At 42.0% G+C, this 24328-nt stretch overlaps 1 protein-coding gene across 1 annotated transcript; it reads left to right on the forward strand.

The window, feature by feature from the left end:
• The first annotated feature begins 285 nt into the window (after positions 1-285).
• On the forward strand, positions 286-22498 carry kif16bb (kinesin family member 16Bb). The gene is given in 20 exon segments (XM_068717927.1): positions 286-332; positions 404-467; positions 529-663; positions 773-889; positions 1607-1704; positions 3207-3319; positions 3397-3539; positions 3856-4024; positions 4419-4544; positions 4746-4921; positions 5038-5103; positions 5191-5250; positions 10844-10963; positions 11108-11159; positions 11265-11402; positions 12764-12846; positions 14677-14765; positions 18034-18207; positions 19013-19097; positions 19796-22498. Coding segments are annotated over 20 exon segments (4320 nt in total). The 3' UTR covers positions 22061-22498.
• The last annotated feature ends 1830 nt before the right edge of the window (positions 22499-24328 follow it).

A 24328-nucleotide genomic window follows, 5' to 3' on the forward strand; every position in this document is an offset into this window, starting at 1 on the left:
GTATCTTGAGTGCAAAGAGTTAACACTGCAATCATATCAACCCAGAGCTACATGACAAAAGGGAATGAGTGAAGTTTATTGAGTCGCAATGTAATACACCCCAGTGGCTAGTTTGCGAAGTGCATCGAGAAAGAGCACAGGCCCCAGGTGTGATAATTAGGTGTGAAATACGCTGCATTGATGTTCACGCGGATGCCTTCACGCGGAAGGCAGACCTCTTTTCACAGGAGAAAACAGGCTAGGAGAACTTTTCGTTTGATGTGTTCTGTCTGATCTTGATTAATAATGGCTTCAATGCGAGTAGCGGTCCGTGTCCGCCCTTTGAACAAAAGGTAGGAAGAACGACTGCTTTTATTTTCTCTCTGAATGAACTCTTATGCCACTCACGTTCACTTTTCCACAGAGAAAAGCAGTTTTCATCGAAGGTGATAATTCACATGAATGGGAACTCTACATCTATTCACAAGGTATTTTATCACAAGATAAAATACACTGCAGTTAAATTAATTTTTTTTTTTTTATTAAGAGTGGCCTGTGCATTTGAAATTGTAGCCTTCACCTGTTCGAGGGGACCAGCAGAAGAACAGAGGCAAGACGTTTTCTTATGACTTCTCATATGATTCAACTGACCGAGGAAGACCTACATTTATATCACAGGAGAGGGTATCTGTATACTTCTGTGTTTACGGTCTTATCTATTCCAACCTATTTTTGTATTGTATTGTAGTGTAGGTCAATGACCTTAACAATGAACTTTTCTCTGCTGCTTCAGATTTTTCATGACTTGGGGTCTGATGTCCTGAAAGCTGCATTTGAGGGTTTCAATGTCTGTGTGTTTGCCTATGGCCAAACAGGCTCAGGAAAGTCATACACCATGATGGGCCATACAGTAAGGCCTTCTCTCCGCTTTCTCATTCTTACTAAGGTTGAAGTGATTTTTTTATTTATTTATCTTGAGAGATAGTCAGGATTTTTCCAACTTGCATCTCAAACGTGCCCGGTAAAGTAGCCCCTAAATCTTCAGGGACATGTGACAATATTGCCAACACTATAGAGCTTACATAGCAGAATACCAGTGCTAACCCAGTGTGCACATAGCATCGACTCCTCACCACATTAGGAACCGACTGATGTGAAGCTTCATCAGATGTCTTTCTATTTATCTCCATGTTTCTCCCAACTAATCAGAAAATATGATGAGGGCAGCAACCCACAGCTTTTTTTCTCCTCACCTTGCACAGCAATGGAAATTTCACATTACCGGTGAGCTTTCTTCCTGTCTACTAGGAGACTTGTGCAAGGTCATCAGCAAAGCTGCTGTCAACATCCCAGATAATTATATATGGCTCTTAATGCTTACTATCTGTTACTTTGTAATTAAAACAAGAGGGCATGCAGCTCCGAGTGGAATTGCTTTTATGCTTCAGTAACTCCATATCAGATGAGCTGCTGTTGGTGTTTTTCAGCAGTCTTTGCATGTGCTGAGTTGTGGTCATGGCATCATATAAATTAAGAGATCACAATAGGGGGTCAATTTGTTTAAAAGTAACACTGTCATTTTATAAAAAACTGTAAATGCAAAATGTTCCTGTCTTTAATGTGCCAGGGGGATAAAGGTTTAACTCCACGGATCTGTGAAGGCTTGTTCTGCGAGATCTCTCGTAGAGGCAAGCGCGAAGACGTGTCATTCCGCACAGAGGTCAGGTAAGGGACCACCATAGGCTTCTTCTTCTGATCTTATGCACATCATCCATTGCAATGTCAAACATTCAAAAAGATTTTAGGACATGAAACTATAGCAGCTTGTTTCATGGCAAAGTTTTCTGGTAAGAGCACTGAATGCAAAGCTATTGTTGCTTAAGTTGGACTGACGCTCTTTGTTATTTTCTGATCTAATACAAAATGGTGATCTTAAATATTAAACCACAGATCTTTAAATATAAGAGAGTGCGACTGCAAGCCATTTTTTTTAGTATCACTACAACCATTTTACTCATAATGTAGTAATGTGTGTAAGAAAAAAGAAAGCATGTACTTCATGTAAAGTAGTGTGTCAGGTAGGTCTGTACTGCTCCCCAAAGAATCCATGTGGGATCAATGCTTTAAAATATGTTGATTTGTTGTCATTAGAGGGCAACCAATTTAAAACTCAAAACATTTGTACTCGACACACGTGAAGGGGCAATGTAACATCATGTGCATGTGCCATATAGAGATGTTGCATTGTCACTTCAATACGACAGTAAGGCCATTGTTTATTTCACTTGGCTGAACAGTTATGTAACTTTCGTATGACCCAACTGTAATGCAGTCCTTTTTAAAACCAGAAAAAGACAACATTAAGGCTTTATTTCTCTAATTATATCCCAGATGATAGCTAATCTCATCACGATATCTGTTTCATGACTACATGTCCCAGCTCTACTCCTGAATGACTGTTGGAAGATGATAAGCCCATCAAGCTACTGTGAAACCTTTATCTAGATATTCGTTATGTGTGCTGTTGGCACATTATTTGGGTTCAATTCAACCCTAGACTTGGGTTTTTATCTGACTGTCTCTGCCAGAATTTACTTTAGAAATGAATAGCTTGTTGTGTTGGTAGCTGCACATGCATCCCTACATTGTGAAACATCATATATTTTGTATTCTTAAGGAGGTGATGGTGGTTGGACTCACGCAGTACAGTATGTTACTGGCTCAATAATCCTGCCTGTGTCATTGTTGTAATAATGGCAGCTATGCGTCCAGTCATTTAGAAACCATCTAATATTGTAATCTGTTTGAGTTCTCGACGCTGTGCCAGAAAACAACCTGAATGGCTCCATCTACAGGACGTGGTCTCTGCCATTCCATCACTGTCACGCTCTCGTAAAGCCTAATTGCTCCATGCCTTGCATTGTTTTTGAATCAGCTACTCAGACTAGTCCTTTTGCTTATTGCACACACTTGATTGAAGTGCTCTGCCGAAACCTACTTTGCATACGTTTGTTTATTCATTGCCAATGCAAGCAGAGCAATGCATGCACAATAATGTGGCTTCTGTGCTTCTGTTATCATAGTAGACGGCGAATAGCAACTTGTTTTGTTCTCATTTTGTGCCGTGCCATTCACATATCAACACTGAAAGCCTTCATTAATCTGTGGCCTTGTGAGCAGGCAATGTTGGATCCAATTTTCCATTCGCATTTGTGTCTTGGCATCAGCTATTTGGAGATCTATAATGAACGTGTGCAGGACCTTCTCAAGAAGAGAACTACACCCACTGATGGAGGCTTGAGAGTGAGAGAGCACCCCCGGGATGGAACCTATGTAGAGAGTAAGACGGGGTTGTATTTTCCATCTCGGCTCGCATACAATGCATAAAATCTAACACGGACAACAACTTGTGTGTAGATCTGTCCAAGCTCTTGGTACACAACCACAGTGACATGGAGGACCTGATCATTCTCGGCAATGCCAACCGCACCACAGCCAGCACAGGCATGAATGAACTCAGCAGCCGCTCCCACGCCATCTTCACCATTAGCTTCACCCAGGTGAGCAGCAGTGCTTAAATGTGTCCTTGCTGCCGTATCTCATGTTGCCTGACGGAATTGAGTAAAACATTTTTTAAAGTTTCCCTGCAAAGTCTTTGGGTGTTAGTAGAGGCCATCCCTCAAGAGCTCTAATTAGCCTTGTTTATCCGTTTTGTGTAATCATTTCCAAAATGTTGTTTTTTATCTTCAAAGGCCTTTTCATTTTTTCCGTCTTAAGTAGCACTTTTGTCGTAATACCGCCTGCAAGTATTCCTCTGTGATGGTTCCTCTTTTGAACTAGACGGAGATTGCTCAGTAATGTTTTTTCATGCCACAGGCGTGGTTTGATGCAGAGTTGCCGCACGAGACGCTGAGTAAGATCCACCTGGTGGACCTGGCAGGCAGCGAGAGAGCGGATGCCACTTGCACCACAGGCGCCAGGCTGAAGGAAGGTGCCAACATCAACAAATCCCTGGTCACCCTGGGCACCGTGATCTCAGCTCTGGGTAAATGGCAGTTAAAGCACGACTCGCACACCACGACACCGTCTGCTATTGAGTTGGTCAGCTCAATAATAGGACGGGTCATTTTATTCACTCCTTCAAAATAAAATGCAGCATATGAGTTACGTTTCTCGCATTTTAGTTATAGAAGCTGACGTCTGGTTCAAATTTTAAATTGTGTTTTTATCATTTGAAGGACTTGATGAAGTTATAGCTGGAATTAAACTTGCTGTTTTTTTGAGTGCAAACTAGTCATGCTTTGATTAATATTGCTCCCCCCCAAAAAAACAAACAAAAACAAAACATGGACTTATGAAGCTTTAGGATAAAACATTTCAAATGTTGCTGGACCTCTCCAGTTTCTGAGTCAGTGTTTTCTCCCTGTGTGACCTCCCAGCTGATCTTAGTGTGGGAGGACAGTCAACAAAAAAGAAGCAGACCTTCATTCCTTACAGAGACTCTGTGCTGACATGGCTACTGAAGGACAGCCTGGGTGGGAACTCTGTGACTACTATGATAGCAAGTATGTACTGTAACTCAGAACTCTGCTGACACCAAGACATTTCAGGCTTTTTCCAGAACATGTGTCACCCCTTTTTGTTCTAGGCTATTCTTGAAAATTATAAAGATAATGGTAACATCATAATTCTTTTGTTTTATACGTTTTATCTCACCACTGCTTATCAACTTGTGTGCTTTTCTCCCTGGTGGCCTCTCATGGCAGCCGTCTCTCCTGCTGATGTGAACTACGGGGAGACCCTGAGCACGTTGCGCTATGCCAGCCGAGCTAAAAACATTGTGAACTCTCCCACGGTGAACGAAGACGGCAGCGTGAAGGTGATCAGAGAGCTGCAGGCAGAGGTGACCAGGCTCGGAAGGCTACTAGAGGAAGCCAATCAGGTCCTGCATATGTTTAAGCTCACACAAAAGGACATCAATGATCCAAAATGTATTTTGACAGTCTGTTATTCAAAGGTTACATTGTAGGTTTGGCTGTCTTTTTACTATTACTCCAGGTTTCCCGTGGGGAGCAATCTTCCTCTGTGAAGGTAGAGGAGGAGCTGCATCAGAATCAGACAAGGGTGAGTCATCCTCTGCCAAGCGGAAAATGTTGGGGAGTTTTGATGTTTTCCTCTGTAAACAATACATCTGCTATTCCTCCCGCCCAGGTCCGAGCACTGACCAAGGAGTGGACCAGCAAATGGAGCGAGACTCAGAGTATTTTGCAGGTACAGCAATCTTTGCCCACCAGGTCATCTAGCCACCTCCACAATACTTTTATCCACATGCAATAAGGGTTTGATCCACCAAGTTGTTTAATTAAACACATTGATAAAAATGCCAAGTGAGCTTTTGCACAAATATCCTGGGGCCAAATTAACATCGGTTAGTTTTACTCACGAACGTTCAGTAGTGTGTTTTGCTTCTTGGACACGAGCTAGAGGAGTACAAGACAGTAACAAAAGAGAATTGCTTGAGGAATTGCTTTATTCCAGTGATTTAGTTTGGTTTAGCTCTATCATTTTATCAGATGGTGCAAGTACAAAGTTGGGTGAACATTTCAGAATAAGCTGTGAGATGCCCTTTTTCACAGTTACATTCTTTGGAGCTTAGTTTTTTCTTGTCAGTAAAAAATATACCTCTGAAAGCTTAATACAGAACAATATATGCAAGTAAAGTAGAAGGCCGCTGAGTACATAGTGTGAAGTTTTGCTCTATTAATTTTAAGACTAACAATCACACAAAGTGGCAAGCTCCCAGCAGCAGTTATGACAGACGTTGCTGCTTGCAGTAAAGACATCCAACCAGCTGGTGTCACTGTAAGTCTTGTAAACAGCCACAGCCACTTCATGGAGTGGAACGGCTAATGAGACTCGAGTCAACCTGACATTTAAATTTAATTTTCCATCTATTTAGGTTTAAATGGCATCCAAAAGCTGAGTTCTTGTAATTATCGTGTGTGTGTGTGTGTGTGTGTGTCTCACACACACACACACACACACACACACACACACACACACACACACACACACACACACACACACACACACACACACACACACACACACACACAGTGACAGTGTTTGGGAGACTGACAAATAGAAACTGAACAGACGTGCCTTCTCTTTCAACCCAATATGGTTTCTCTGAGGCTGGAACAGGGTGGCAGCATCCTTTACAAGACCCCAAGCTGTAACAAAAAAATCTCACTGTGTGCCAACCCATAGTTTAAACTGAGCACTTTTCCTCTGTTGAATTTGTGCCCAACCTCCCAAATAACACCAAATGTCATCTGTTTGGGACTCATCTTACTCAGCCAAGAAGCCTGTTGCATTATGCATTGAACCGTGAAGCGTGCCAGTCATGAGAACTATGCAGTGACCTCTTGTCTCTGTCGTACATGTTCAGCGGTACATTCTGTCCAGCAGATTTTGCACGTGTTTAAACGGTTGTGTTGATCTGGTCCTTGAGAGATTTGTGTTTTTTGGACTTGAAGGATCTTTTTAGCAATGATCCTTCTTCAGAATACCAGAGGAGAGCTACACGTGTAAGAAGACATTGTGTAAGGATTTTGAATACCCTTCGCATGAATTTTGGCTATATATGTGTGTGTTGGATAATTAACATTCTGATTCGGTATGGTGGTTAGCAGGTGACATTTAGTGGCTCGACAGCCCTTTTACTCATGATAGTGTATTGTAACTCATTAGCAGCTGTCACCTCTCCCAATTACGAGGTCTTGATTATTGACATATGGCGCTTTCGTCTTTGACTATCTGGCATATTAATTATAGACAGTGTTGTAAATCTGTTTCCATGGTCAAGCTGTGATGGCTTTCAACTATGAGGCAACATCTACCATCTCTACTGGCAGATCTGAAGAATATGCCTTATTTAGAGCTGTGCCCATTCATGTAGAAGCACCTGTTATGATGCAACGTGACGCCCAAGTGTTTGATGAATGACTTTATGGATTTGACATTTGTCTTCCTATGCATTTGCATTCTGCACAGACCTTTAGAGGTGGTGTCTCTGTTCAGTACAGCGACGCACATCAAGCACCAGTTTAAAGTTGGCCCTTTCAAAATTCAGCACACATGCATTACAAACACAAGCTTAATCACATTTGTGGATTTATTTAAATTAGGTTTTTCTTTTTTTGTAACAAATGGCCTTGTTTGAAATGGAATGGTTCTTATATAATCCAACCTCCATGCGTAAGTATGCATGGTTATAAATGCAGAAGTGATGAGCTTTATCTCTAGCACGTTTTTTGTTTTAAATAAAGAAAAGTCTTCAAGTTTCATATTTTGTGTTTTAATTCAGTTGATGCTGTTGCTAAGAGCTAGATGAAAATTCCTGCTCAGGCCGTAAGGAGATGAGTTGACCAAGAGCGGTGTAAACAGAATTTTGAATTCTGTATTCAAAGCAGATTTAGAATGTAAAGTTATTCATCGTCAGCTTCCCAGATTGGTTACAGGGCATGTGGGAAAGAGAAAGTAATTAATATGAGATGGATTCCAGTGCAGCCTCTTACCAGACAGAGACGGCAACAGATTGAGAGAACAAAAAAGGCAGGAAGAGGGTAAAGTGAAATGTTGTTCTACTTCAGGGGTATATAGCCTTTATACAGGCACATGCACACTCTCTCTCTCTCTTTTGAGTAGCTCTACTTCACGAGTGGAGTTCTGCTCCCCAGCCGCCCTTTCAGGTCCGCTTGTAACACGGTTGTGGGAGGAACCTCAATTTCAGTAAGATAAAATGAACAGCAGTGTTTCTTTGATCCTCGTGGTCTTTTTATTTCCCAAACATGCTGCAATCAGCACAAAGACACAGCTTAAGCCTTGAATGCTCTGAGCCTGGCTCTGTTTAATGTCAATTTACCTCATACTGTCAGCAGTTATGCATCATAGTTGGCTATTATTGCATTTCATGACCTTTACATATTATTGTGAGCAGCACGCCTTTGATTATTCACTTGCCAGTAAAGCTGGGCTCCAAACTAGATTGACTTTTATTTTCCAAATTTAATTCATGAAAATCATTTATTATCTGGCCTTTGTTTGAAACGCACATGGCAAGCACATGTGTTATAGGTGCTATTTATACCTACAAGGACTAAAATCTCCCACTGGGGCCATAAAATCAACAGTACTAAGAACAGTCCAGTTGTCATGCGTTGCAATGGGACGCAATGGGACACAATGGGACATGTAGCAGGGGAACTTGATGACTGATTGGGAGCCCGGAAATGCTTTTTTACGGTTGAATCCCTCTCTAGTTTTTAACCACTATCTGCATGCATGGCAACAGGCTGATGGCTGGAGTGCATATCAAGCTAATTACACAAAACATGCATAGTACAACCAGAACAAAAAGTCTCCGGGTGAGATTCTGCTTTTCCATGGAGCACACACACACAAATAACATGAAGGGAAGAGTAAGAAACAGAATGGACTGTGCCAATTCTTCTTCTGTTAGTTACCATTGTGGACTTTAGCCAATCATTGCAAACAAAAGGCTTCATGGCTTTTTGAAAACTGGCCATGTAATTGCCTTTCCCATCATGCTTTATTCATTTTAATTTTCATAAAGTGCAGTAATCTGTGATATAAATACAGGTCTTTCAAGGATTTTGAAGGCAGAAGTTTCACTCTTGGCCTGCATTCAGTACCTGTTTATCTTTTCTGTTGGCAAGTTGCTCCACTTGACAGGGCTGATGGGCAGTCAGGAAAGAAGGATTGGTTGGCCTATGGAAGTGTTTTGAAATGCATATCAACCAAGTCGGGAACCTGAACTGTCAAAAGTGTTGAGAAAAATCCATTTCAAATTCTGCCCAGCCACAGATGATGGCTTTTAATGGGAGCCTAAATGCTTCCCGAGCCTGGCTGCTGGTCTGGGCCACGATTAATTACAGTTTGTACACCAGCTGCATCAATCTGAAAGTAGACTTTTTTTTTTTTCCTTCTCCCTCATAGCACATGTACACAGACAACTTTCTCTGTATGTGTGTGAATTTTAGGAGAAAATAAGAGGATCATCTGTTGTGGGAAGAAAGTGACACAGTGCATTAATCTGCCAGGCTGCTCCTCACCACCTAATGAAGTCTGTGAAGAATCCCTTTTAATTACGTACAGGGGCTGAGGTCGATGCCTCTCCTTCTTCATTAGAAAAAAAGGATTTCTCCCATCTCACAACTGCCAATGACTGAGGTGGTGCTGGTGGGGGACACGTCTCTCACTTCACGGTCCAATCTATACGAAAGAGAGTAGGAGGTTGAAAGAGAGGGGAGCTAGTTTATGCAGAGTGTTGCCTCTGAATCCTCCATATGTGAGATTTTCTGCTCTGCCTCTTGGGGAGGTACTTATGATAATCCATGGCAATGTGAGGCATTAGTCCATCAGCTTAACGGAGGAATACTTCTGATAGGGCCACTCATGCTTGCGTAGACTCTGGGTTATTGAACCACAGCCATTGCCCTGGGAGGAAAAGGTTACTGGCCTTGTACACTTTTCCTAGAGTTGCTCTTTATGGCTTCATTCAGTGTGTCTTTTGAACCCAGCAGGTCATCCAAGGCTAAGCATTTTATTTCTTGTTGAATAATGGCAAATTAACTGCTCAACAAAGTCATTCAGTCTGCAGTCTGGTCTTTTCTAAAGCTTGTTAGAATTGAAATAACACCAAATTACATTTTCTACAAAGTTAAATGAATATCACCCCTTGACAGACACATCTGCTGTAAGTAGTGACTCATGCTTTTACATTTCCTCAGCAACAATTGTTGGAGGCAGTGAAGCGATGTGTGGAGCAGATCAGAAGTTTTGAGTGTAGCTGTCCTGTGCTTTAGAAATAGCTTTCAAGGATTAAATCAATTTCTCTACTTGCTATCGCATTTTTGTGGAGTGGGGCTGTAACTCCATTTAATACATATTTATCAGGTATTTCTGGACAAGCAGAAGGGATTTTTTTTTTTTCCCCATGCGCACATTTATTACTGTGTGACAGTAGTTGTAATGCAACTGTAATGTTGCTTTGTGTCACTTCAGTGACGTATTAATTGGTAGTCTGTGTGAAATATGAACATTGAAGTGTTTTTCATCATTTGTGTCTGAGATTTGGACCTAATGCAAACGAATGCTATGTTTTATTTGAGGAAAATGGAAATGTCCCCCATGAAATGGTCTTAAAATGTCTCATTTTACTACAGTTTATTACTTTCCTCAACAAATAATGCTCTATTTATGGAAAATAAACGCTTCAAGCCATGACATGCTTTCCACTTCGTCAATTTACTTCAGTTTGACCTTCCATGCAATACCCTTATGAGACGCATTGTAAAAGAGACACCTGAAGTTTGTTGCTGTTATCTACAGTTGATGTATACTTTACAAGATCAGGAGTATTTTAACAGTAACATACAGTGTTGATAGCTGCGTATCAATAAAGACAATGATGCATGGTATACAACCCGTCTTGTGTGTGTGTGTGTGTGTGTGTGTGTGTGTCAATGCGCCTGTTTCACTCGCTGAACACAATGTACAGTTTGACTCTGGCCACGTTAATCTGAATGATTTATGGTGTCTCTCCTGCCGTTAGCCACTCTACCGCTTCATGGCGACACATGGTTGGAACGCCGCTGTTCTGCTTGGCCTTCAGGCAAGGAAGAGCAGTCATAAAGAATTCAGTTTTCTGCTGGTCGCCATTAAATGTCTGTCAGCAGTTTTATTTTATATTGTGTGCCATTCCAGCTACAGGCTAGTGGATGATTTTTTTTTTTCTTTTTTTTTTTTCTCCTCCCCTCATGGTATATTTTCTCTATAGGAGGAGACTGTGGCTTTGAGGAAGGAGGGTAGTGGAGTGGTCCTGGGCTGCCAGTTACCGCATCTGATAGGCATCGATGAAGACCTGCTCAGCACTGGAATAGTCCTGTATTATTTGAAAGTGAATAGATAATTTGAACTTCATATATTTCACACATTACTCTTTATTTGTCTAAAATCATTATCAGCCAAGGTCCAATGCTTTTGTTAATTGGCAAACAACAGCTTGCTTATTGTATCGTGACCTTTTTAATCTTCCCTGTAGGAGGGCAGAACCCTGATTGGGAGTGATGAAGCATCGTGCAGTCAGGATATTGGTGAGTCAAGGTTACTGCACTAAATTCCCAGCTGCTGTTTTATGCATTAGACTGGAAATGTATGCAGTATTTCTTTTTATGCTTTCATATATAATTGTACTGTAGTTCTTCATGGGCCTGGGCTCCTCGGTGAACATTGTGTGCTTGAGAACCGTGCTGGGACCGTGACGCTGATCCCTCGGGATGGTGCACTGTGTTCAGTCAATGGCTTCGTGGTAACTGATCCCTGCCAGCTGACTCAGGGTAAGCATTTCTGTAAAGCTTAATATACTTTTGATATTCTTTAATGAACATTTGGGGGGAGGGGAGCAAGGCATGTCTGTAATAATGAAGATTTCTCTCTGATTCCCAATTATTTAGCCAGTGGGAGGCAATAACACACTCATCCATTTTGAATGCAGCTATATGAGATCACTGCATCACATCTGCAAATGAAATCCACTTTATGTCCCTGGCACCCCCACGGCAGCGTGCTCAGGGCATGAGTGGATTGTGAACACGGCTCTCCACAGGGCAGATGCCATTTCTCTTACTAAACATTTGAAGGGCGAGGGACCTCAGACAAAGCTCCAGACAAAGCCCCAGGCCCTCCATTTAATTGGCAGATGGAGTTGATAGGGCCGACAGGTTTGAAGTGGGCCAGAGCATTAACCTTTCAAAGGACAGAGCCAAGCGGATCTAAAACTCCTGCCCCCCTGAGCAGACCCTGCTTGCTGGGGCTGGGAGCTTTCACCGCTTACGACCTCCTCATCCTCACTGGTTTGCTTTCCAGAGATAATAACTGCACACAGAACCAGGCTGCGCAGGGCCTGGCTACGCCAGTTTCTTTTCTAACCATTTCAATTTATCCAATATCCCCTTCAGAAACGGCTGCATCTGAAGCTATTTTCTTGAACAAATGATAGTAATTTTCAGTCCAACAGCAGCTGGAATCCATCACGGGCTGCTCTCTCAGGTGCTTTGTCACTCGTCAGAAGTCATTAGTAGTAGCAAGATTAGTATTTGCTGTGCTGAGAGAGGAGAAGGGGAATGAAGAGGAGACCTCGAGAAAATCGGTGAATGTGGCCATATGAGCACGAGTCTGCTATATAAACCCGAATATCACTTCAATTCGATAGATTTACAAGACTTCTCAAGTTTCCTTGACCCATTTCTCCGGTAATTTATCCTCCTGGTCTAGGTCACTGCCAATCACATTGGGGATTGTGTTCTTCATGGCAATTCATTCACTTTACCTCAGCAGAGGAAAATGTTGGGGAACTTTTTGTGCCATTTATCAACTTTCCCCAAGTTCAGTGCAGAGACAGTTCACTGGAATCCCACAATGACAGGTAGATTCTCCTGGCCAAAGTCTAACTTGTCACCTTTTTATGCATTATAGATACTGTGCCACACCTCAACAGGTTACCTGGCAGACTTTCAGTGCCCTTACTGTCAATTGCATCTGTCTTGCAACACATATGGCCTCTGTCAGTCTTCTCACACTGTATTGCATAATTCAATGCTTGCTACAGCATTTATACCAACCGGTTAAGTTTAGGCAGGTAAGTGAGTTGGTGATGTGCTACTTTTGTTTCATGCTATACCTCTTCGGTTCCCTCTAGGTGCTATCACACAGCTAGGAAGAGGAACCATACTCCGGTTTAACCACCCGACTGAGGCTGCCCAGCTCAGAGACAAACGCCAGGTACAGACGTGACCCAAAACCACCACAGACGAGCCTTATTGTGTTCTCATACTAACAGGCTCACTCAGCTTTACAAAAACAGCATCTTTCGGTAAGGATGCATTTTCCACAGGTAATCTTGTAAAAGCAAGTCAGCATCGTGCACTTTGTTTCCGTAACTACCAGCTGTATTATCTGCTTCCTTCAGCAAACATTGCTCATGTTGAACTCAAATTCACACTTGATGCCACATCAGAAACCCCAACAGCAGCACCAGTGTGTGTGATCCGTGCAGATTCTTTCTGATCAGAATAAGAACAACATGCTCAATTTTCCGCTGCTACTGCTTGTTTTTGCCTGTTTAGCATGAAACTGTGCTTCTTCGTTCTCAATAATTGGCTCACAAAAAAGCACCAGACCTGCACATCATGAACAATCTCTCCACAATACTGACTTGTTTTCAACTTAGAGAAGCTCTCTGCTGTTCCTGAAAGGAGGCCAGGTGCAGCAGCATTCAAAACTGGCTGCTTTTCGTCTAGCTCCTTCAAGCATTGTGTGAATGTACCCTTTCTCCTGATGAAACCCCAATCAGTGTTTCTCTTCAAAACATTGTCAATGTTCTACGTATTCTTAAGAAGTTTGGGTTGCGTAAGTGGGTGTAAGAATTAAAATCTGAAAGTGTTTGCGCTGGGCAGAATTATGTAAATCTCTTTAAAATTTAGTAAACAATGGTTGAAAATGTTAATCATGTTAGTCAATGTCATGTCAAACCTACGTCATGACGAAGGGGACAAACGAACAAACCCAAACAGGGGAATGACAAGAAAAGTGCAGTTAGTTCAGTCAGTCCATCAAACCTCCCAACATCTGTGTGAGAAGATGACTACTGAAGCAGGTTACCAAGAGGCCTGTAGACACTCTGAACTACAGGCTGTGCATACAAATACTGTTGCTTCACTACTCATAGCTTTATGGCTGAGTGAAAGTCACTGTTTAAAAAAACTTGACGTGTGGCTTAGTGTTGTCAGAAGGCAATAGTTATAGTATATTATATTCAATTCTTTTTGAATATTATAGCATTATTTTCGAATGTATTTATCAATGCTCATTGTAATTTAAAATTAAGTTCTGATCTAGTATTAATTTGCCTGCAACTAACATTTAGTCTCCTTTTAAGCATTTCCACCTCAGCTTTATAACATTTTATGTTGTAAAATGGATTCGCACACCATTTCATAGACACAGCTGTACTTCTGGTTTTTGACAGCTTTCTGCTCTCTGCATTATTGAAAATTGCACGCCATTACAGCCAAGTAAAGCACCGACATCCAGGCCCCGCTGTGGTGCCAAGATGAGTCTTTGCCATTCATTTTTAACATCGATTCTAAATGAGATGGTTTCAGGAGTTGCACATTCACTCAGTCTTACAATATACTACCACTCTGAGAATGCAGTGTGTAGCTGTGGTTTTAGAAAGCAGTATATTTCAATAGTGCTATAGATGAACTGTAAAAAAAGAAATGCACAAAAGAATCACAAGAATGGATCTGGTTGTGCATTACTCTCTCAAAATGCACAACCATTTTATTTTAGAAATATGTGATTGTGTCATTTGGAGGGGCTTTCAATTACCAGATATAATATTTGGATTTTTTTCCAAATGTTGTCAAAGCTCTTCAGTCTACGCTCTTGTGTTTTGTGAAAAACAGTGTCATGAATACAGATGACATACAGCATCCTCTAAAATTAAATCATTGCATAATTGCAAATCTACCGCAGGCAGCTGTCACTCATATCTCACACTCTGACCGATTTACATTTCACAGTGCTGTCTCATTCTGTTGTCTGCAGAGAGGCCCGCTGTCTGACTTCAGCCTGCCCTTGACTGACGTGTCCAAGTCTACTGAGAATCTGTCCACAGTGATGCTGCAAAACCCAGGGTGAGACTTATGCAGACGCATGTAATAGCTGTCTATACTCTGTGACCCAAGCATAACTGAACCCAGTCTACCTCAGTCTCAACAAGGTGCCTGCTTATTGAACAGCATTCATCGGGCATGTAGTTCAAATCAATGCCATAAATCATAGCAGTGCTTTTGTGAGGAGAGGTGGGAACATGCTAAAAAGCCATTCTGAAGTGCTTCATGCTGAGTCATTGGAAATCACAGCCGGCAAGTCTCCAACAGCCCAAGGCATGTCCCAAAAGGGCCCCTAGTTCTGTAGGTAGTGAACTGCCTCGTGTTCCATTTTCAAAATCACTGCAGTGCACTTGAAGTTTAGCTCCCCCAAATTCTCAAAATACACTGTAAAAAAACTACTGATCAGAAATTGCATCATTCCACGTTGCTACACTTCCAGCAAATCTTTTTCACATAACTTTCTCAACCTGGGTTCTTGTCTGTATTTGTGAAACGTCATCAGCCACGGCCCAAGAGACATCCCAGTTCAAAGTAAACTACAAGTACACAGTACTGTCTTGGAGTCGAAAAGTGTCCCAGCGTGTATTATGCAGCGTTGATGGATGATTAAAGCCACTGTTATGATTTTTGTTCAGATTTTGGAGATATCAAACCTGCTAAGTGGGCAAAAATATCTATGGTCATTCTGGGGAAAAAGATCTCGCACAAGAACGTCTTTTGTCAATTTATTGGTGGCACTGATATCTCTGTAGCGTCTTAAACATAACTTATGCTTTCCTAAACTTTGGTCTCAGTCAAAATCTAGTGTTTGTTGTTCGTCCAAATTAGTTGAACGTAAAGTTTAAAGGTTCATGTTTTGTATTTGGCTTCTGTACAATAACGCTGCTACAGTAGCAGTACAGTTTGGCTCCTTATATGTAAGATCCCCCAAGGACCAGAATTTGTGCGCTCTATATTGAGAAAAGCCTGCTCTCACTACAGGTAGACACGGCTGTAACTAATACAATAAGAGGAAAGTTATTATAAATTTGATAAAAAGTTGATTTGGGTATGTTAAAACTACTGTGACACTGCTTTTAATCACATAAAAATCTTGTGCATGGTGGCATTAAAAAACAGTGAAAGTAATCCTTTTTGCTAGTGCCTCACTATCATTTGTATTAATAACACTTAACAGTAGTTGTACACTTTTTTTTTTTTTTTTTACACAACGGTCAACCTAACTCTGACATTATGTTAATATGACTGTTCTTTATACCCTGCCACTGCCTTGCAACTGTATGTCAGGTCATCGATCTGTCAGTGTCTCAGGGTTCATTGAATTAATGCCCAAAATCCAATTCACTCTCTAGTGATTCACCTACTGAAGTATTGAGCAATTTGAGACACCCACCCGGTCTCTCATGATCTGATAACCTTGATGTTTTACAACATGTGGAGCTGTCTGACATGTAATTTCCCTCACAGTGCAGTATCTTAAAAAAACAGCACCTCCACTCAGGTGATTCATACCGCTTTCAGTGGAACACCTGCATCCGTGCTCCCGATCCGCTGGTTCGACGCTGCTTGGATGTGAAAGCTTTAATGCTTGTGTATATCGACGATTACTTCAAGGCTGCTATTAGTTCAACACACAGCTACTGTGGTCACCACTGTACTTCAGAAACACTTGGTTTGTGGGCGAAAACATGGAGAAGAATGGATGTCAGTAGGAGTCGGTGGTGGAGGGAAACTGAGACAGCTTAATTGAAGTCTGTAGGTGTTAGTGGCAGATCAGCAGTAAGACTGACAAGTGTGTGTGTGTGTGTGTGTGTGTGTGTGTGTGTGTGTGTGTGTGTGTGTGTGTGTGTGTGTGTGTGTGTGCGCACACACACACACACACACACACAGTAAAATATGGCAGGATAGCATTGCCAAATGCACTTTTTTTTTTTTTTTTTTTTTTTTATTCCTCTGGACACGCATCATAAAAAATATCTCAACCATCTCTCACCTGGCCCACTGAACTGTCACCTGATCTGTAAATGGGGGAGATGAGGGAAGGTCTTTTTCTTCTCATTGCTTGGATATGTATTCCATGCTTGTTCTGCTTGCTGTTTGTGTAGCATAAACTCCTTCACAGCAAGGACAGAATTGATCCAAGTTTGCCCAACCATCTTCGAAATAACCCTGAGTGATGAATGAAAACAAATCATTTGAATTCAAACAGTGGCTGTTTGGGTCTGGGAGTGACACAAGATATCAATGAACTAACCTGCCGTTACTTGAGGGCCCATTATCGGATACATCAGTTGGATTAAAGACTTTGTCACTTGAGAGTTTGGACAGGAAGAGGCTAACAGCACAACAAAACGTCCAACCTTTTCCTCACAGCATGGGAACACTTCACATTTTTGTATTTATCCACATCTTTAATTCACTGATACTTATGTATGCAATGTCTAAGTGCATTTATGTCAGCTGAAAACAGATTAGCTCAGCTAGCCTTGCCTCTAAGCATGAGGTGCAGAAAATCTATTAAATTGAGCTTTTAGTTTTGAAACGCAAGGTGGATACTGCTAGGAGAGGCAAGAAAGGGCTACGTTGTCTGATATGGCAAGGTCACATGCTTTTGTATTGTGTATGAATTCATGGCCTGTCCGCAAGACCTTCTTACCTTCTAGAAAGAGTTGTCCCACTGTGTTTGTTAGTCCATTTGATAAGGAATGATTCAGTCTGAGACCTATGTTGGAGTGTGGACTCCGAGAGCCCCCAGTGATGGAGCGGGCCAGCTGGCGTTTGACCCATGCAGCTTTTAATGGCCTGCTCAGCTCTGAAAGTCCTTCATCTGACAAACCTCAGTGTTTTCCATCTCTGGCCAGAAGGCCAAGTGGCAACTTTACAATTTTTCCCTCCGCTGGCATTTGACAGGCTGTTATTAGGAGTTTGAATCTCCTAAAATTGTGTTCTCACACTGGTTAACGTCCATCACTCTTGGAACTCCTGTGCCACTTTTCACTCCCTGCTATCAGCTTCAGTGCAGCTAGAACAATCTTGCCTACAAACCCATCTAGCTCTGAAGGCTGCGATTTTATTCATTTAATTTTTTCTGTCACTTTACTTTAAGCTGTTCTTAAAGGTGCATCGCAGGTGCCTCTTTCAAATATCTGGGTTGGAGTTCCATAAAACTACAACAAAAGGAAATGGAAATGCTTGAAAATATGGAATGAGATGTGTTAAAGGGTGCGTATGAAAGAATGTAGGACTTCTCATAAAAGCTGTGGCTGTGCATGTACGATGTGATAACTAGGAGGATGGGAGAGAAGCTCAATCAGCAGGAGGTGGAATGGCAGCAAGTTCAAGAAAGCATGAACAAACGCAATCAGGACATCAAAAGACTTTCAAAAGAAAACAGTGGGGCTCCCCATCTACAGAGAGCAGGAGAGAAGACAACGGGGGCAGAGATGGAAGAGACTGGCGATGGGTAAGTTAGGGGAAGGCGAATTGTGCTCTCTGTGGCGACGTTAAAGAATCCGTTGTTTGTGTACCAGTTTTGTTCGCAGTCATTCCACAGCAAGACCACTGTAAACCTCCGCATGTGAGCAAAGTGTGTGACAGAATAAAATCCCCAGAATGTGGTCAGCCTCTGAGGCTGAGAATCCCAGATCAGTGTTCCTCCATTTATTCATGTGAGCAGACAAACATTGCCGAGTACAGGACATCCTCTGTACTGATCCTCAGGATCTGCAAAAAATCCTTTAATCGTCACGAGGACCTGCACTGTGATCCCTCTTGTTGATGTTGTCAATGCTTTAGCGCTCCTGCTTTTCCCCCTCACCAACCTGCTCCAGCACACAAAGCTCAGCCAAAGCCTCTGTTTACTGTCAGAAATCATTCTGAGCTGTATATTTGGTTTCTGCTCCCCCCTCCAGAGTGCTGAGTATTGTATGTAAATCCTCAAATCAACATGCACAGATTCTATTTAATTTCACAGCTAGTGGAGTAGCTCTAATCTCATCCAGCCATTTGGGCTGTTTGCTTTTCAAATCTAATGGATGTTTTTTGTGAAGTGGGGGTTTGGGGGTTATTGCAGTCTTGTCTTTTGCCTGCAAACTGTTTGAAGTCTCCAGTGTCACACCACAGCAAATAATTAAATTTGCTTTTGCAAACAAAGAGCCTGGCAGCATGTATAAACATACAAACACAGCCGATTGTGCACGCGACGCCTTGTATTTTGTTTTGCAGATAAAATATGAAATGTATTATTTCATTATTGTCTCCTTTTTCAGGCAGATGAATATGTTGGCTGCAGAGACGGATGAAGTTTCAAGCAGCTGTCTTACCTGTGAGACAATGGAGAAGCACAGGATTTCAGTATGTATTCACACTTTATTTGTTCTACTGTTATGAATAAAACTCACTCTTGATTAAGAGAGTGAGTTTTTAGAAATAAGGTTGTATTCAATAAGCCATGGGTAGTTTCTGCAGGGAATTAACTGACTTAATTCTTTTGAAAATTCTATGATGAAGCTTAAACATCCTGCAAAAAGTGAGACTTTGTTCTGCGGTTTGTTTATCGAGCCACTGTTCGTCCCTCTTGTCTCTGCAAAACACAGCAAATGTCAATACCTGCCCTCCTCTCCAGCCAAGCCTAATACAGTTTTTTTTAGGAGGCATGAAATTCTTTTTCCCATGGCTTATTGTGTTTGTTTATTATGCGCATATTTTCTTTCAAACCCCTACAGGAAAGTGTAATAGAGTTTAAATGACACTCATTTTGTGACAGCATATTGCAATGAGAGCACTTTTGAAGTATTTCTGTTTGTACATGTACCTTGTTATTCTTCACTCTATTTTCATGTGCATGTATTTATGCATTCAAATATAATTGAATACATAAATAAAGATGTGTTTTAAAGGGGGCTGGGAGAAATTGTTATTTTAGTTCCTTCTCAGCAATAGCGGTACTAATTTAATATTAAATTGCATAAAACAAACTAGATTTTTGAATGACTAAAATCTTTCAAAGTTTTATGACCTCTCATAGTTTCTCCTTTTCTCATGTAAAATAGGCCGTGCCTGGAAAATATCCTGTCTCTCACACTAGATTTGAGTTGGATGGAGACACACTACAGGGTGGGATAAGCACCAGGGATGGCCAGGAGCAGGAGAGGGACTTGTGTCATAAATCAGGGCCAGGGCTCATGTCTGAGTGGCCGTGGAGGAAAGCTCAGAGTGGGGCTGGAGTTGCAAGTTATAAGGGAAAGGAGGTTCGGTCAGGGGATGCCAGCCTCCAGCAGACAAGTGTCCTGGGCCCGGGTGATGGATGTGGCACGAAGCCAGAGGGGAATGCTAACAAGATCAAAGGCGCCGTGGCTGACTGCTACAAGGAGAGACCTGGCTCTGGTGGGAGCTCATTAGGCAACATGTCCCACCTGCAGAGCAGCGGAGGAACTGGCTCCACGTTTGTCCTCCCACAGACCAGCACTCATTCTCAGCTCGACAAAAAAACTCTCAGCAGTCAGGCAGCATGCTGTCCCCCTGAGGAAACTACCTTCAAGGGCCAGTTTGGTTGTGGAGAGATGGATGAATCTGGAGGTTTGGAGGCGATCCCGGGAGTGTGTGTGACAGAGACTGCAGCAGCCACAGTTCAACACTCAGGGCTGGGTGCTTTGGTCAGCAGAGTTTCTTTGATTTTCCAAGATGCAGGTCGTTTTCTGTGGAGCTCACCCACAATATTGCAGCAAGTCAAAAAAGTGGGACTACAGCCTGTTGGGGCCCGCTGGTCCAGCCATGTTGTCTCTGTGGTCAGGGAAAGTAATGTTCTGTCTGTAGTGAAGGACAGTCAGGTCTTCTCCATGGTTAAAGCGAGCTTTGTCTTCTCTCTCTTCAAGGATAGTCACATTTTTTCAATGGTGAAAGATCTACCTTTCATACAGCACATCCAGATGGAGATAACTCAAAGCATTCAGGCTAAAGAAGCAGCTCGGATGATTCAGGGCTACATCAATCCTGACAAAACACAAGTCCTAGTCTTGACACCAACACAAATCTTTAGCAAGGCAGAAGAATTTACAGATGACGTGCCACTAATGCCAGAAGATATCTGGACACAGAATAAGAGAATCGGGGATCTGCGGGTACCACAAGAGCAAGACATGGCTGATATTCATGTGACTCAAGGACACAAACTAATTACAGAGCTGTCCCCAGAAAAACGCAGTGAGCCAGAGGTCGCCCATGCACCTAAAGACAAAAATCAAGTATTGGAGAAGTTGAGGACTGTGCCAAACAGAAACGATGTCCAAATGTTTTGTCAAACGTTGATAGAATTTCCTGATTCCCTTTTGAACCTGCAAAGTTTACCATTTCTTGACATGATGGATACTTTACAGTCTATCATCTCCACCTCAGTGCTCACCTCCCAGAACATTGTAGCTCTCTATTGGGTGATTGTGGCTAAATGCAGCCATCCTGGGCCCCGTCCTGCCCTTCTGATCCTAGCGGAGACTGGCCTCTACACCCTGAACGCTGACTTTGGGCTGCTGGTTTTGTTCCATCACCTCCCCTTGTTCCAGCTGAAAGAGCTGCAGATAGGCTTAGCAGGCCACAGTCTGCGTTTGATGGGCGCTACTGAGGAGAGCATCCTAGGTGTCTACACCCATAGCCAGCAGCTTACCAAAGAGCTGTGCCGGGCCATACTTGATGTCATCTGCCCCGGGGACAACAGGGTGTCTCAGCACCCACTGCTCCATGGCGACTTGATGAAGTTCTCTTTCGACTGGCAGGCCTGTGTGCCGGACCTGCTGCTGGATGCTGGTTTAAGGGTTTGCTGCCAGTTTCAGAAAAGTCTTGCTGATCTGGTTTATCTTCTTCATTGTAACATGGATCAAGAAACCCTAACTCTGGGAGAGGTGCAGATACTACTGTACACAGGTGTAGGGGTGTGCATCAGCCCCAGTACCCACACTGAGCCTCTGGCCCAGCTTTTACTCACTGATACCCACCTTGGCCTGGTGCAGGACGATGCTGTTTTTCACCCGACTCTACGCTCTGTCATCATCGCGCCCTGCCGTCCCCAATTCCATGACTTAACTCTCCGTCAGCGCTCGGATGTGCGCTGCGTGCTGGTGCATGATGAAGACGAGCGTGGAGCTGTCAGTGTGGATGTAATCCTAGCAAATGTGAGGGGCAGGGGTCACCCTGAAAGCGTGACTAAAGCAGCTACCCCGTCTGCACAAGCTTCAAATTCATCTCGGCATGCAGAAGTGTGGAAATTAACTTTCAGTTGCTCCTCTGAGGCCGCCTCCCTGATTAATCACTTGTCAAATGTCTGATCAAGGACTGAACATCCAGTAATGAACAGCCCAGCTTGAAAACTCGTACTCACAGGGAGCAAAAGTGCATCCCAACCAGACAACGCAAAGGACAGCTTCACTGGTAGATGACAGTGAAAACCATGACCTATTTTGGAGTTTTCGTATTGATTCATTTTTTCTAGATTTTTGTTTTGTTTTTTGTTGTCATTTTAATAATGCATGGCTTTAGCACTTTTATCTTTAAAACTTTCTTTGTTCTTGAATTGTTTTGTTCTTTAACCACACGCCCTGCATTATCTTTGTCAAAGAGGTTGTCAGTTTAATGTGGGATGTTAGTTGAAGGTCTGACATTGAAAATTAAAAGCATGTTTGTACCATTTGTTTCATGGGCAATAAAATATTTTTAAAGGATTTTAGATTACCAATCTGACCAAATGATCTCCCTGTCATAGCTACTTAAATGGTGTATGTGTATATATTTGTACTGTATGTGAAGTTGTTGCCAATTTCCAATATTTTATATAAAAATAAAATAAAATGTTTGTTAAAATAAAAGGAAGGTAAATCCACTGCTGCTCTGGAGTTGTGTTTACCAGCTAGAATGCAGATAAGCTCTGATAGAGAAGCTTTTAATTTGGGAAAACAAAGAATTCAGAGTCTGATGCTTTTCACTGCTTTGTCTAATGTCTAATATTTTGTCTTCCTATAATCTCCTTTCTTTCTCTCCCCCTCCTGTCTGTTGTTGTTTTTTTTTTACTTTCAGCCTCTTCCTCACCATCTAGGACTCATAGATCTGTATTCCACTCTTATTATCAAACTTTCCAATGGAAAGATACACTTCTGAGGTCAAGGTGAACCTCCTCTACTCAGTTACTACCAGAACAATTGCTCATTGGAATTATCCCCACCAGTCAGACTTTGTCTTACTTCAGGACAACACATTCATTGTATGAAAAGTGCTTTAAATTCTTCAAATTCAAACAGGTGGATCATGCCGCATCTCTGAGAAAGAACTTGTCTGAGTCACATCTTGAGAGTTGGAGCAAAGACTGTTTGCTCCTTGTCTTGACTGAGTGACCCCATCCAGCATGGGAAATTACAGGGGCAATATAGTGCAATCAGTCCTCTTGTCTACTCCAGCATAAGCGATGAAGATTTGGCTGTGAATGAAGAAACGCATCACACATCGTAGCAGTGAGGTTTGAGCCAGGAAGAAGGCTCAGGGATGTGAAAGAGTTGTTTTTCTCTTCTGCTCGAGACAGTTAATTAGCATTCAAACCATCTTCTGTGTATCATGTCTTCATGAAATCAAACACAAAAGGCAGACAAATCATAATCTGATAAATTGAAATGAGGCTAGTTTAATATAAACTGTAAAATGAGTCCATCTGTCCTTGTGCAGATAACGTTAAAGATTCTTAAAAGGCAAAACCACCGCAGAACAGCTATCCCATTAGTTCAGACTGGTTTGTGTGTGAATGGACAGGAGCTCTTATTGGGTTAAAGGGAAGTGCTCACTCTCAGACAGCAGATCCACATACCCACTGGCAGGCTCTGAATCTCTAATCATTACTCTGTGTGATTTCCCACTGGGTTCTCGGGCCCTAATATGCTCAGTCATTGACAGCACATAACAGGATAATTTGTTTACCTCCTCCTTTGGAAGCCTGTGGACGTGACCCAGTCAGATTTCTCATTGCTAAGCTGTTGATGGGCTAAATATTTTTTGTTTCACATCCATCCTGATCATTCTGCCATAGCATTCACAAAAATTCAATAATTCACTTATGTATTCTTCAGAGGTAATACATAACCTGCTGCTTAAGTGTAAATTAGTCCTGATCTCTATATAGACTGTCAACTTAAAACCACCCGTCTTCTTTAGTTTATTCTGCTTGTATCGTCTTTCCTGGTTACAAATTAGGCTCCAATCAAAAATAAAACATCTTTCAGAGAAGCAAGCTTCCCTATTAAACACGGTAATGGACTTTGGTAGAGAGGCCAGCAGATTAGCAAATAACTTTTACAATGCTGGTGGTGAATTTGTTCAATTGCAGAGACAAACCCCTGTGTGCTTTAAACCTTGGACAAAATAGTGAAGTTCAAAAGCTGTAATTTTAAAATTCACTTTTCAATTTGAAAAATAATTTATAAATTAAACAAACCTCACTCAATACAGATGCACAACGTTTTGTAGTCGTTTGTAGATTTGTCAATGTAGCACATTATGCACCATGTACTGCTGTATATTTTATCCCCCAGATTAATATGCCAAATGGTGCGGTT

The sequence above is a fragment of the Cebidichthys violaceus genome, unplaced genomic scaffold (genome assembly GCF_023349555.1).
Source record: "Cebidichthys violaceus isolate CVI_PGR_0920_01 unplaced genomic scaffold, fCebVio1.0.p SCAF_10, whole genome shotgun sequence".
Lineage (NCBI taxonomy): Eukaryota > Metazoa > Chordata > Actinopteri > Perciformes > Stichaeidae > Cebidichthys > Cebidichthys violaceus.